The following is a 14,421-nucleotide window of genomic DNA, read 5'->3' as shown; positions in this document are numbered from 1 at the left end:
AACTTTCAGGTCTTTCAATCCGTTTTTCCCATTGCTTGGCTGCTTTACGACCCCTGGCGTGCAGCTGTGGGCGGTGTGGGCCATGCAGCACGTCTGCAGCAAGAACCGTATGTACCGGGAAAGAAATGATGGCAGTGGGTGGCAGAATCGGTCTTCCCTTTGTTTGATCACCAACCTATTTCTGTTAGCTTGGAAAAAAGGCGTGTTTGCCTTAGTGGATGTGGTTCTGCCCTTGTAAGCTCGTCTCTCTGCTGGGGCTTCCTCCCTGGCTTGCTGGCCAGAGGGCCATTCCCCTCCGCAGGGTAACCCTGGTCATGAGGCTTTCGTTGGGGTCTTTTCTGGAGTACAACCCCACATGCATCTCACATCATAGGCTAGCAGAATGGGGAGAGTCCTTGCTGACCATCTGGTCTGACTCTTACCTGCAAAATTGTTGTCCCCTTTGTAAACCACCAAAGAATGACCCTCCGGCCTTTGTTGGAAGGGCTCTGAGGAGGGCGAGCCACCCATCCCACACTGCAAGAGCTCTCATTGTTAAGAAGCTTTTATTTACTTTGAGCTAAATTTGTCCTTTTGTACCTCTCATTCATTACTCCCGCTTCTCGCTTTCTGAGTCAGGAGGAAAACAAGTCCATTTCTGTATTGCAGCCCTTTAAATACATTATGGTAGTTGTCTTCTCCATCCACAGTTCCTCCTTCTCTCGATTCCTAGATTTCCTTCTGCTGTTCTCATCTCCTAAGGCAGCTCAGGCCCTCCCGGGCCCACTCTCAGTTGCTGGGGAGGTGCTTGCTCTAAGTAGTCAGTGGCTCCCTCACAGTCTCTGTCTCTTGTCCCTGCTTGTGCCATTGGGACAGGGTTCCATGTGACATTCAGCATTGTCGGACAGACTTTGGTAAAAGCCCATTGTCTGTATGAGCCGCGCTCAGCGCTGTGAGGGATGAGAGATAAACGGTTCAGACACGAGATCTTGTCTCTCCTTTTGACTTGTGTACGTACCGGCCCTACCTGGCACGGGGCCCAGCGCGGAACAGGTGCTTCATTAATGCCACGGTGAATTATAAAGGGGCTGGTCAGGGGAAGGTCTCCTGGGTGAAGGTGGCCTATGAGCTATTCCTTGGAGGCGGGAGGAGAGGCTATAACTTATGTGTATGGGTTCTCCCCTCCCCTTCCTGTATGAACTTTTTAGGGAGTGGGAGAGGTCAGGGCGGGCAGTCAGGCTTGAGTGACTTGTGACTCCGGGGCTGATGCTCCATCCTCTGCCTCAGGAGTGTGGCCCGTTTTACGTTTTTGTGTGTGCCTGGCACCTGACACCAAGCAGGCATTGCCTGGGGGCATCAGGGGGACTGTGCTTGCCTGGTTGCCCATGACCTAGAGCCAAGGAGCTCTGGGTTCAGATTTAACCTCTAGCCCTAGCAAGTCCCTTGGTGTTGCTGAGCCTGTAAAAGGGGGTCCGAAGAGCTGGGGTCACAGTGGCATCCGTGGCCGGGGCTCCCTCAATGGGCATGGGAGGGGCGGCGCAGGTGGCGGGCAGCAGCTCCAGGGTGGGAGGCCTAAGGCCTGCTCTTCTGCTCTTCCAGCTGCCCGTTACTGCAGCATGCTCATCGAGGAAGGCGGGCTGCAGCATCTGTACAACATCAAGGAGCAGGACCAGACTGACCCCCATGTCCAGCAGATCGCCATCGCCATCCTGGATAGCTTGGAAAAACATATTGTCCGTCACGGGCGGCCCCCACCGGGGAAGAAGCAGTCCCAGGCCAAGCTCCATTAGGAGCCACAGCTCGTGGGGCCCCGGCCGGCCCCGGCTCTGTGGCTGGGCTCCTCCTCTGGGCTTTGGTCAGCAGGCCCGCTGAAGCGAGGAGCCTTGGGACTTCACGCCGTAGGGTTATTTATTAGTGGACGTGGACAGTGGTGCCCATTCAAGCAAGTCTCTGATCCCCATTGTGATTTTTGCAGAAACGAGAGGCACAAGGAGAAGGGCCCTCGCAGCCTCCCAGACGCCTCTCGGAGACCTTTCCACATAATTCTTTTGGTGTGTGAATATACCTGTGCTTGTGAGATTGTGCATCATCGTGAGAAACTCCGGGCCGCGAGCCCGCTGCAGAGACCGGTCCACGTTCAGGGGAGCGGCTGGGGCTCGGCACCACATGCGTTGGCTTGTTCTGCCCGGCCCAGCTTCAGCCTGCGGGTGCCCTTCGGGGGAGTGGCAGCAGGCCGCACATCCGTGTCCGCGCCGCCAGAGAAGGGGCAGGCGGCCCGGCTGTGGGGGAGAGGCAGAAGAGGGGCGGGCACACGGCCCCAAGCACGTGCGCTCTCCCTCGGCTGCTCGGCCGTTTTCTTGTAAAAGTTCTTGGTACCCCCCTCCCCTTCCCTCCTCAGATCCTTCTGACTTGTTTCTTGTGAAATGTCCCAAGATCCCCCTCACTTGTTGGTCGCCGCCATGGAGGTGTGGCTCGGTCTGTGGGCTCCGGGGGGTCACCCCTCATTTCTCCTCCGTTTCATGTCTGTCTCTGTCCAGGGAGCCCGTGGCGGCGCCCCATGCTCTGCCGCCTGCCGGGAGAAGCGCTGGCAGCGATGGGGACTGCGGCACGAAGCCCTTGGTCCTCCCTTTTCTCACGCTGGCGCCCCGTGCCGGTCTCACTGCCAGAGGAGGGAGTGACAGCCGGAAGGGAGCTGGGCCCTGCCGAGAGCCAGCCACCTCTTCAGGGGCTGCTGTTCCCGGTGGGGCAGAGTCCCAATCGGGGAGAAAGATGGCGTCCGCCTTTGCTTTGTAACAGGACCGCCATTTCCCTGCAGCGACCCATGTTGGAAACAATACTGGACGGATGTGTTCCCGTCAGGGAGGGGGCCTTTGTAAGGCTGCACAGGTCCTAAAGATGTCTTCTTTTTAACGTGACTATCTTACTAGCATGCAGTTAACATCTTTGTTTGGTCTCATTTCACACGACTGAGAATAATTCGACTTTAATTTTGGAATCTGCTTGGTCAGAATGAAAATGGAGCTCGGTTAAAAGGAAGAAAATCAGTCACTTCCTGGGGAATGGATTTCTTCGAGTCCCGGAGGGTAAGGAAGTCTTGTGGACTTGGCCCTTTGTCGCAGGTGAAATCCACTTCCAGGGGACTTAGTAGATTCTCTTTTTTTTTTAGGGGGGGGGGAACCTGATGTCACATTCATATAAAACTGAATTTAATTTCACTTTTCCCTTCTGGGTGTGGTTCTTTTAACTTGCTTTTAAATCATCACTAACTATGTGACACATTGGCAGGAAAAAACTTCCATTTGGCTGACAGAGCCCAACTGGAGATCAGGGACAGTTGTTCCCAGCCCTGAAGCTGCCATCCTGCAGCCTGAACATCTGGGGGGGGGGCAGAGGGCTGGGAGAAATTGGCTTCCCCCTCTGTTGTGCCCCATACAGGATGACAGCTTTTGTGCTGCTCCCGGGGAAAGGTCAGGCTTAGGGGAAGGAGCCGCTTCCCAAAATCAGTAAAAATGGCTGGAAGATGGAAAGGGTTTTTTCCAGCTGTTTCGGTACGGGCCAGATGAGCCCTCCGGTGGGAACCAGGCAGCTGTTTCTTTTAACTTGAATTTTTAAAGTTTAATTTAACTTTAACCCCGCCCTCTCGCCCCCATCAGCCACGGGCAGAACCAGTGGAGGAGGAGCTCCCCAGCCAGGGTTGTTTTTAAAATGCTAGTGCCTTTCTTCCCGAGGGGTGATGGCGCAGGGAGGCACCAGAGGCAGCTGTGCTGTGATGGATGTAAATGGGGACGGGAGTGACCGGCCGGCCCCGTGGGGCGGGCCCAGACCTTGCACCTTTGAATAGTAGAGCACCAGCAGGTGACAGTTACCTCTCCTATGGTCAGGGGTACTTCATCAAGCGTAAGTGAAGTAGGCGGGGGTGAATGCACTCCCCAGTCTGCAAGCGTTCTGCGAGGAAGAGGAGCCTCTTCCCAGAGGTGAGTGCGCACCGGGACAGGTACGAGAGCCATACCTGGTCAGGCCTGAAAGTTGTCCAGGACCATTAGTGTCCTCTCGCTTTCCCCACTGGTCTTTGACCGACTGACACTACATGATAGCACCCTGGGTTTGTGCAATGAGCAAGAACTGGAAGGTGTTGAAAAGGCTTCTTTTGGCTTCTCCGGCCAAGCTGTCGGTGGTTCCTATCTGTGGGAATTGGCTTGTTATTTGTGGGTGTTTGGAGTTTCTTAATTTAAGAATGTAGGACTTGTGGCTCAAAGTGGTCCTAGCGGGCCAGTTACCAACTCACCCATTGTCCCCGTGGGGTGTGGATGCCCAGATAATGGCAGGCCGTGATCATGTGAGGAGTTTGCAGGGATCCCCAGAGAGTGGACTTGAGGAAAATTGCTGCTGTTAAGGGATGGTCTGGGGCCCGTGTCTTTACGACCTAGGCTAACCCATTGCAAGATGGTTTTTAGCCCGTCCTGATTTTTTCCCTTGAGGTGTTTCAGGAGTACAGCCCCTGAAAGCTCCTATCATGTGCTGAGGAAAGGGACAAGGAGGCGTCACAGGGCAGTCTTCGTCCACAGACTGGGGGATGGTTGACTTGCTGTGACAATGGCATTGCAATCTAGGCTCTTCCCTTCCTGCTCCTGACCGAGACCCCCCTCAGACACGCAGTGGGGCTTCACGGGCCCCATTTTCCATGGATGTGGCTGTGGGGAAAGCCTACTTCCATGCCCGGTGCCCCCTGTGGATGTGGCTCCTCGCTTCTCTCTTCCTCCTTTCCCTTCCCAGTTTGAACAGAGCCACCAGAGAAGCTGGAGAGCTTTGATGGATGTTTTGCGGCTTTTGGCTTGAGGCTAATAGCACCGGTCAGCCTTGGCTACGTCAAGGCCTCGGGCCCACAATGGCTCCGGCTGGAGCCTGCGCCGTCTCTCGGCCGCTGGTGAGGGGGCCCGGCTTCGGACTCGGCTCCGGGCCCAGCCTCCCCTGCCTCCTGCTCAGGCTTACGAATGTCTGCGTCCCCGCTCGCAGTCTCTTGGGTGTCACTGGGCAGACTGTGGTGTCAGGGAGCAGAGTGTGTAGTGCTGAATGTTTGGGCTTCTGGGCCGGACTTTGGGTTGTCTCCTGGGGGAGTGGAGCAGGCCCCGCCTTCGGAGGGTGATGTGTGTGCTGTGTCTGAATCAGAGGGAGAGCGTTCATTGAGTGGCCTTGATGCTGATCGCGGTATTTTGTGGTCAGTAAAGCACAGGTGCTGCCCGTATCCTCCGGGGGCTAAGGTTCCAGATGGGCCACTTTTGCCTGAGGGGCTGCCAAGGTCTCAGCACCCCAGCCGGAGGTGGCAGGGTGACTGGGAGGGGTGATTGCAGAATTCTACTTCAGCTCCTTTGGGGGGACATTCAGATTAGCCAGGAAATCAGTAAAGTGATTGCAAGGTGGAGACTTCAGAAGCATAGAGAGGCAGGTGTGCCCATTGGCCGGGATGTGGCTCCGAGCTGCCTCCCACGTTTCCAGGCGTGCGGGGCCCGGGCTCTCCGATTTCATCATCCGTTTTCCTTTTGCTTTGGTTTCCGGCCCTGCTTGGCTCCAAATCCATCAGAAATCATGCTGTCGGTACCTTTTCCCCCCAAAGGTTCTCTGTTACGTGGCCCACTGTTCCCGCCGGGGTCTGATAAGCGGGGATAGGGGGCCTGCACTGTGCCGCATTTCCAACCAGTCCGTTACTTGTGTGCATGGGTGTGGGGGAGGGGGTTGTGGAGAACAAAGGAGGGTTTGGGTTTTGGCCTAAATAAATGTTATAAATTTTGTGTAACAGGTGTCTTGTGGTCTTTGATGATTGAAATTTCCTTTGAAACCTGGTTAAATGATGGTTGTGGGAGTAATTACTTCAGGTAAAAACCATAGGGGTGAGCCTCCCTGCTTTGTAGGGGAGGAAACAGGCCCAGAGCAGGCAAGCCCAAGATCACACGGTTCTGGACGGTCCATTTGGGCTTTTTCTTCTCTCCTACACCGTACCACTTGTTCACAGGAAACTCCCTTGGGATCTGGGACAATTTGCTGCCCTCTTCTTAGCCTCTCCTTCCAGTGCCATCCCTTGCCCCTTAGAGGACGGGAGGACCATGAAGACATTGCAAACTGTCTTCCCCAATAGGGTTCTATACAGGGTGCTTAATAAATGGGTATCCCATTGCCCCCTTGCCAACCTCTCTGGGGCTGGCCCAAGCACCCCAATACCTCGGGCCTGCCTCACTCCCTTCTTCCATCCCCAGACCTCACCTTGCTCCCATACCTCAGTGACCACAGTCATCTACTCCCCCAGACCCGGACTGCTCCATCCAGATCCTTGGTGCCGCCACCCGCCGGCATCAGCCAGGTTGATGGCAGTCTTCTCCCCTCCTGCCCTCATCCTTAGGGACGTGAGGACTTTTTGATTCAAAAGCTTTACAGATGTGTTGATCTTCTGTTACTTTCTCCCTCCTCTTCACCAATAGAAACTTGACTTTTTTTGTTTATTTGTTTCAATTTTTTTTTTTATTATAGTAACTTTTTATTGACAGAACATATGCCTGGGTAATTTTTTACAACACTATCCCTTGCACTCACTTCTCTTCCAACTTTTCCCTTCCTTCCCTCCACCCCCTCCCCTAGATGGCAGGCATTCCCACACATATTAAATATGTTATAGTATATCCTAGATACAATATATGTGTGCAGAACCGAACAGTTCTCTTGTTGCACAGGGAGAATTGGATTCAGAAAAGTAAAAATAACCTGGGAAGAAAAACAAGAATGCATACAGTTTACACTCATTTCCCAGTGTTCCTTCTCCAGGTGTAGCTGATTCTGTCCATCATTGATCAATTGGAATTGGGTTAGCTCTTCTCTATGTTGAAGATATCCACTTCCATCAGAATACATCCTCATACAGTATCATTGTTGAAGTGTACAGAGATCTTCTGGTTCTGCTCATTTCACTCAGCATCAGTTGATGTAAGTCTCTCCAAGCCTCTCTGTATTCCTCCTGTTGGTCATTTCTTACAGAGCAATAATATTCCATAACCTTCATATACCATAATTTACCCAACATTCTCCAACTGATGGACATCCATTCATCTTCCAGTTTCTAGCCACTATGAAAAGGGCTGCCACAAACATTTTGGCACATACAGGTCCCTTTCCCTTCTTTAGTAGTTCCTTGGGGTATAAGCCCAGTAGTAGTATGGCTGGGTCAAAGGGTATGCACAGTTTGATAACTTTTGGGGCATAATTCCAGATTGCTCTCCAGAATGGCTGGATTCTTTCACAACTCCACCAACAATGCATCAGTGTCCCAGTTTTCCCTCATCCCCTCCAACATTCATCATTAATTTTTCCTGTCATCTTAGAAACTTGACTTTTAACAAAGAAATGAGTAAGGTTACACAGAGACCAGCTGGCGCCATGATGGTGGTCGGACGGCCATCTCCTCCTGGCCTGAAGGTGACCACACTGTGCCCCCAGAGAGCGGCCAGACAGAAGTCCCCTCAGCCCCTCTCTACCATTAGGAGAGCTCTGGTGTCCTCATGTTCTATGGCTGTTGGAGATGTGTCCGAGGACGCTGGTTTTGGTTTCCTCCTCTCCATTGACCCCAGCTTCACGAGGAGCTGGTCAAACCCTCCATTTCCTCCTCATTCAAAATTACCCAACTGCCATTATCCTAAACACTAGGCCTCCCTGCCGATCTCAGGATTGGGGCGAGGGAGGCTCCCCATTTTCTATCCTCCATTTCTTCAGCTGGCTTTCCCGTTTTCATTTAACCCCCAACTAAGGTCCTCCATTCTAAAGGAAGCTTTTCCCAGTCCCTCTTAATGTCAGTGTCTTCCCTCGTAGACCCCCAGTCTTTCCTGTCTCTTGTGTGTACAAAGTTTGGTAAGTCCTCTCCTCCACAGATTCTGATCCTGGACACTAGCTGTGTGACCCTGGGCCAGTCACAACTTCCATTTGCCTCAGTTTCCTCAGCTATAAAATGGGCATAATAACAGGACCTACATCCCAAGATTGTGAGAATGAAATTGTCAAGCACTTAGCACATAGTAGGCCTCAATAAGTATTTATTGACGGACAATTACCTTTTTCTAAATGCCTGTTTCTTTTCCCTGGTTTCATTCCTGACTTACACACTGTCCCCTACTCTGCTGCCTTCAGTGGCTCAAGCTGTAGAGTCAGCTACAGAAACCCATTTCCATCTCCTATTGTAGATGGGAGTCCCATTCTTCCCTCCTTTCTATCCCAGCCCCCTACCAGCTGTTCAGACCCTTCCCTCAATTATTAGGCCCAATAGGACCCTCTCCCTGCTCTCTCAGCTGAGAAATGCAGGGACACTCCTCTCCTGGTCCCTTCTACTCCGTGCCAGATTTTTTTGGTTTCCCATCTTTTGTTCTGCTCTTGGGGATGAAGTCGATCTTGTCCTTGTGAAGAGGAGACCCTCTCCTTGCTCCTTTGGCCTCAAAGACAGAATCAAAGACAGTCCCCTTGGATCTAAGAGAGAGCCCCTCTGCAGTACGTCCAGGGAGCGGCCCCGTTAGTGCAAGAGTCACTGGATACTTTTCTTGCACCCATTTTGTTTCTGGACAACTTTGCTCAGAAAGTTCCCAATATCAGAATAAATAAATAAAATCCCCTTGCGGTTCCTGATTCTCCCCTGGGATCGTCCCAATAAGTTTAATCCCCTTTTAAGGAGACAGCCCTTCAGATTCTAGAACATAGTTGGTGAGTCTCTCCTGAGAGTTTCCGGGGTTGGCTCCCTTGATCTTTCCATTGATTCATTTCTGCCATGAGTTCATGTTCCGAGCCTCTGGATTCTGTCCAGCGGGTCCATTTCCCTTGTGTGTGTGTGCTCCCCACTGAACTACTCTGTCCCAGCGGTCTGGCCGTGTCCGCCCTAAGTAAACACAGCTTCTGCCAAGGCACGAACTGGTTCATCTTGTCTTATCCCCAGTGCCCAGTGAAATGCTTGGTTGACAACGGGACAGTCACGCTTCTGCTCTTGAGCTCTCCATGATCAGTGATTGCACAGCGATCAGTGCTGCCTAAAATTGAATTTGCTTTTTTGACTGCCCACTTCATGTTTTTAATTCATTTTGAGTTTGCCATTTGCCCACCACCCAGATCCTCCTTACGGAGTTAGTCATACCTTTCCTCTTCTCATAATTAGGAAATTCATTTTTGAAGCCATATAAAACTTTTTACTTTTAATCCAACTTAATCTTATTTTTTTTCCTCTGAGGCAAATTGGGGTTAAGTGACTTGTCCAGAGTCCAGGAAGTGTTAAGTGTCTGAGGGCAGGTCCTCCTGACTTCAGGGATGCTGCTCTACCCACTGCACCCCCTAACAGCCCCCTCCAATTTAATTTAATCTACAACATTGGCTCTACATTTTAACCTGTCACAAATTTGCGAGGCATCTGGATTGCACCATTCAACATGCCAGCTATCCCCAGTTACTCTGTGTCGGCCACAAACTTGATAAGCTTCCTTGATGCCTGGGGATCCGAGAATCCTGGGAATGACCCTGCTTCCCACCATCATCCAGGGAAGCCACTCCTGAGTACACAAGAGCCAGCAGTCCCTTCTGGGGGGCCGCATCCCCTACCCTGCACCCTCAGAAGCCCTGAAAAAAAAAAAAAACAATTCTCTGGGTCCTTGGTATTGTCCAAGTGCAAATACCGCCTGCTTCCCCATGGCCTTTTATGGGGCCTTCCCTTCTGACTTGCACCTGAAGCCTGTGTGGTTTCCCACATTAGAACATGAGCTTCAGGAGAGCAGGGACCGGTGCCGGGCACCCTGCTTTGTATACAGTCAGCACTTAATAAATGCTTTTTCGTTCATCTATGTTTGCACACTTGGGTTCTTTTTTTTTTTTTTTTTTAATAATTTTTAAAATTATAATTTTTTTTGACAGTACATATGCATGAGTAATTTTTTTATAACATTATCCCTTGTATTCATTTTTCCAGATTTTCCCCTCCCTCTCTCTACTCCCTCCCCTAGATGACAGGCAATCCCATACAGATTTAATGTGTACAGTATAACCTAGATACAATATATGTGTGTAAATCCCATTTTCTTGTTGCACGTTAAGTATTAGATTCTGAAGGTGTAAGTAACCTGGGCAGATAGACAGTAGTGCTAACAGTTTACATTCACTTCCCAGTGTTCCTTCTCTGGGTGTAGTTGTTTCTGTCCATCATTGATCAATTGGAATTGGATTAGCTCTTCTCTATGTTGAAGATTTCCACTTCCATCAGAATACATCCTCATACAGTATTGTTGTTGAAGTGTACAGAGATCTTCTGGTTCTGCTCATTTCCCTCAGCATCAGTTCATGTAAGTCTCTCCAGGCCTCTCTGTATTCCTCCTGCTGGTCATTTCTTACAGAGCAATAATATTCCATAACCTTCATATACCATAATTTACCCAACCATTCTCCAATTGATGGACATCCATTCATCTTCCAGTTTCTAGCCACTACAAAAAGGGCTGCCACAAACATTTTGGCACATACAGGTCCCTTTCCCTTCTTTAGTATCTCTTTGGGATATAAGCCCAATAGCAGCAATGCTGGGTCAAAGGGTATGCACAGTTTGATAACTTTTTGGGCATAATTCCAGATTGCTCTCCAGAATGGCTGGATTCTTTCACAACTCCACCACCAATGCATCAGTGTCCCAGTTTTCCCACATCCCCTCCAACATTCATCGTTATTTGTTCCTGTCCTCTTACACACTTGGGTTCTAATGCCAGGCTGCTAAAAGAGGCCCGGTATTATATATAATTGTATATGTAATAGAATATACAGCGATGCTTGACCTGCAGGATCTCTGAGGTTCCTCCCGGCTCTAGAACTCGACACTGTTCTGAAGATTTCTGTAACACCACGCGAGGGATTCTGGCTGGGGGGGGGGGGGGGGGGGCCAGGTGGGCTCTGGGGGAATTCTCAGGGCCGCCTCCGCCCAGGGCCCTGCCTGCACTTCCCTCAGATGGCCAGCAGGTGGCGGAGGTCCCCTACCTCAAGTACTCGTTTCACCATCTGCGACTGAACCCGCGAGCGACGCTGGCGTGGGGGAGGGGAGGGAACCCGAAGGCTCGGGCCTTTTGTCAGGGGGCATCGTGGAGAAGTCGGGTTTTAAAAACCAGCCGGATTTTCCATTTCATCCCGCTGCCAGCAGGAGGCACCGAAGTGGGGGGGGAGGGTTGTGACAGCCAGCTGGGGGGAGGGGTAGCTGCAGTCCCGGCTGGTGGAGAGGACAGGACACGGGGTGGGGGGGAGGTAAAAATGAGCAAAGTCAGCGTGGGATGCGGGAGCAGAGGAGGCTTGGGAACCACTAGGAACGGCTGCCCAGTCCAAGCGGAGCTCGGAGGAGGGGAAGGACTGAGCAGAGACCCCGGTTTGAGAGGTCAGGGCTGGACGCAGGGAGCCGGGGCAGTCTCAGGGAGGATCAATAAGACCGCCGAGTGAGGAGAGAGCGCGGGCCACAAGGGCCGAGCCTGGGAGGCGGCGCAGGGCGCGAAGGGAGTGAAAATTCGGTGCCAGGGGAGAAGACTCGGCCAGGGCGGAGCGTCCGTCCGAGGGCGGAGCCCCGCAGCGGGCGGCCTCTCCTCGGGACAGCTGGGGAGGAACTCGTTATTTCCATTTCTCCGACGGGAAGACCGAGAGCCCGCCCTCGGGAAGCGTCCTTGCCTGCGGGCGCGGCGTCCGTCCGGTCCCTTCCGCCCGGCGGGGGAGGCAGCCGCGCTGCCCGGGAGCTCGGGGGAGACAGTGCCCCGGCGGACCGGACAGGTCGGAGCCGCTCAGCGGGGCGGGGTGGGGGGGTTCCCGCGGCCCCGGAGCCAGGAGAGGCCGCGGCGGCCCTGTGAGGGAGCGAGACCCGAGGGGCCCGAGGCAGCGACTCGTGCACGCGCGGCCCCGCCCACCCGGCAGGGAAGCACCGAGCGGCTGCCCCGGCGGAGCCGGCGCGAGAGCCCCCCGCCCCCGGGCGCTGCCGCGCCTTCAGATTCAGTCCCCAGAAATGCACCCCAGGGCGGGGCTTCTCTCTAATGTTTAAATCTACCATGTGCGCGGATAATTTTTCGACATTTCCTACATTGAATCCCCTTGTTCCAGTTTTCCCCTCCTTCCCCCCACCTCTCCTCTAGATGGCGAGGAGTTCTCCATGTCTAATATCTGCATCCACACTGGTACAGTCCTCTTGCAGATCAAAAAGGGAAAAGTGAAAAAGAATAAAAAGCAAGCAATGACAGAGTGAGGGCGCCGGCGGCTGTGCTCCCCAGCCAGCTTCCGAAGGATCAGCCCGGAGCCCTGGGGCGGCCCCCACCTTCTGTCTGTGCAATCAGCCGCGGACAGTACCCAGAGATGGCACATGTCACCACTGACTTGATAAGGCAAAAGAAAAATCAGACAGTAAAATGTTAAATGTCGATTAATGAATAATCAAAATATGTCACAGTAATCATAGAAACTCACTTTCTCCCAGCAATAGTAATAAATGTGGTTGTGTGGAAGAGAGCCGGAGAAGGTGGGACTTGCAGGACTGTGTGAATCCTTTTTCTGAATTAACTTCACTATTTCTGTGTTTCCCCTATGACCTGTACGGGTGCAGGCCCATGTTTACTTGAGCCTTGGCCAGCTCTAGCCATGTTTACTGAGCCGGTGACATTTATCGGTATTTAGTCTATTAGCTGGACCACTGTCTGCTTGATGAAGCCTGAAGGCCCGATTTTCTGTTTCCTAGAAATCAGGAGATTTCGGGGAATCAAACCTTCCATTCCAATCTCTCGGAGAGCAAGAATCCATTAGAGGCCCCCCTCCCCTTCTCAGCGCTCTCTCGCGATGCAATCTCCTGTGTAAAGCCGCGGATCTTCACTACTCCTGGGTGAGGGGGCGCGCTCTTATGGGAACCGGGTCAGAAGGAAGAAATGACGACTCTGGACTGCGGGCTGCCATGTACACCTGGACCCAGGGAGCCCCTTTCCCGGGGAAAATCCTCTCCTCCCTCCTCCAACTGCATTTACAGGCTCCTTCAGCTTCCTGACCCTCTCCACAGGGCTTCGGAGTGAATGGCAGTCCTCGGAAGGCGACAGCTGCAGCCTCTAGAGCACGGACAGTGTGCCATTTAAGCCGCTGACCAGGATTCCTCCCTCAGCCAGGGACCAGCCTGCTTTCTCAAACAGACCTGGCAGCGGAGGGAAAGGGATCCTCGGGAGAAGCGGCTCCCTTTCTCCATCTCTTAGCTTGATGCTGAAGAGCAATACACTACCCACAGATCCCTCTCCTGCGGCTTCCTCCTGCCCCCTTCTCTGCCCCTGAGCAGCTGCTGTAAGTGAAAGCCTTTCTGACTCTTGGAATTCACCTTTTACTTTAAAAAAATCAGCGCTTCCCAAATTTCTCCCAGCCACCCAGTAATCCCTTTCCCACCATCCCTCAATCTTCTAGTACGAGTCTCATTTTTCTTAATTTTACCCTCTCGTCAGTTATTGTGAGTGAGTTGACCTGCCTCATGCTTCCAAAGCTCTCTGGAAGTCTCAGTTTGGTGAGATCTCTCCGGGAAATAAATCATCTTTCTTCTCTCTTAATGTTTCTCTAGTTTTTAACAAGCAAAATATCTTTTGTTTCCTCTTAAAACATTAACCTATTCCCTCATAAACAAGGCTCCGCGTTATATTGTGGGCAATGAGTTCAGATTGTTCCAACCCATACACAGCATTTTCTCTCCAACGATATCCAAGTCTTATCTTTGTCCACGTATTTTTTTAGCACAAAGCCCAGTTCTCTTCCTACTCTTTTAGGTGATGGAATCTTCATCCACGGTGTGCAGCAATTTCTTACATTTCCCCCCCCAAAAAAACTAGGAATAGCCGTCTAGGACAGGAGAAGGAAATTAAAATGATACAAAACCAAAAGATAATTGTTTAAGATAAGCAGCTCTGTTTAGAGTTTTCCCTTATAAATACTAGTTTCCACTAGCCTTGGCCTCTCCAACCCAGACACCCGGGACTATAAGAAACAGCACTTCCCCTTGTACCTTGTTAGGTTTCTCCAGTTCCACAGTAGTACAGGTTGGCTTCTTGTGAGGTGATAACATCTTTCACCTGATGGCCAGTATTTACAAGCCAATTTAAGATTTGCAAAACACTTTACAAATCTGGTTATTTTATCTTCACAACAATTTTCTTGACCTAAAGGATCAAGAGACTGTTGGAGACCCTCCCCAGTTCTCAGTCCAATCCAATTCCTCCTGGGGATTCTAGTTACCTGGGGCTACTTTAAGAGCCATTTAGGGGAAAGTACAAATCCAAGTACTGCCCGGGCAGGGAGAGAAAGCTCAGCACTCCCTGCTCCTACTTGGAATGCATGTGAGTATTTCAATCCTACCAACGTGGAGTTGAGAGATCAAGGTTGAGAGATTTCACCTGATGGTGACTCCAA

General features: G+C 51.8%; 1 protein-coding gene across 1 annotated transcript in view; it reads left to right on the top strand.

Moving 5' to 3' along the window:
* Nucleotides 1–3,194, top strand: part of LOC141541634 (protein zyg-11 homolog B) — a 66,145-nt gene extending 62,951 nt beyond the window's left edge. The window contains exons 13-14 of the mRNA XM_074265916.1: nt 10–107; nt 1,579–3,194. Of these exons, the coding sequence (XP_074122017.1) occupies nt 10–107; nt 1,579–1,769 (289 nt within the window). The 3' untranslated portion in view covers nt 1,770–3,194. The remainder of the gene's footprint in view (nt 1–9; nt 108–1,578) is intronic.
* Nucleotides 3,195–14,421: the final 11,227 nt, after the last annotated feature.

The sequence above is a fragment of the Sminthopsis crassicaudata genome, chromosome 4 (genome assembly GCF_048593235.1).
Source record: "Sminthopsis crassicaudata isolate SCR6 chromosome 4, ASM4859323v1, whole genome shotgun sequence".
Taxonomy (NCBI): Eukaryota; Metazoa; Chordata; class Mammalia; order Dasyuromorphia; family Dasyuridae; genus Sminthopsis; species Sminthopsis crassicaudata.
Note: the sequence above shows the minus strand (reverse complement) of the source record. Positions and strands in the feature narration are given on the sequence as shown.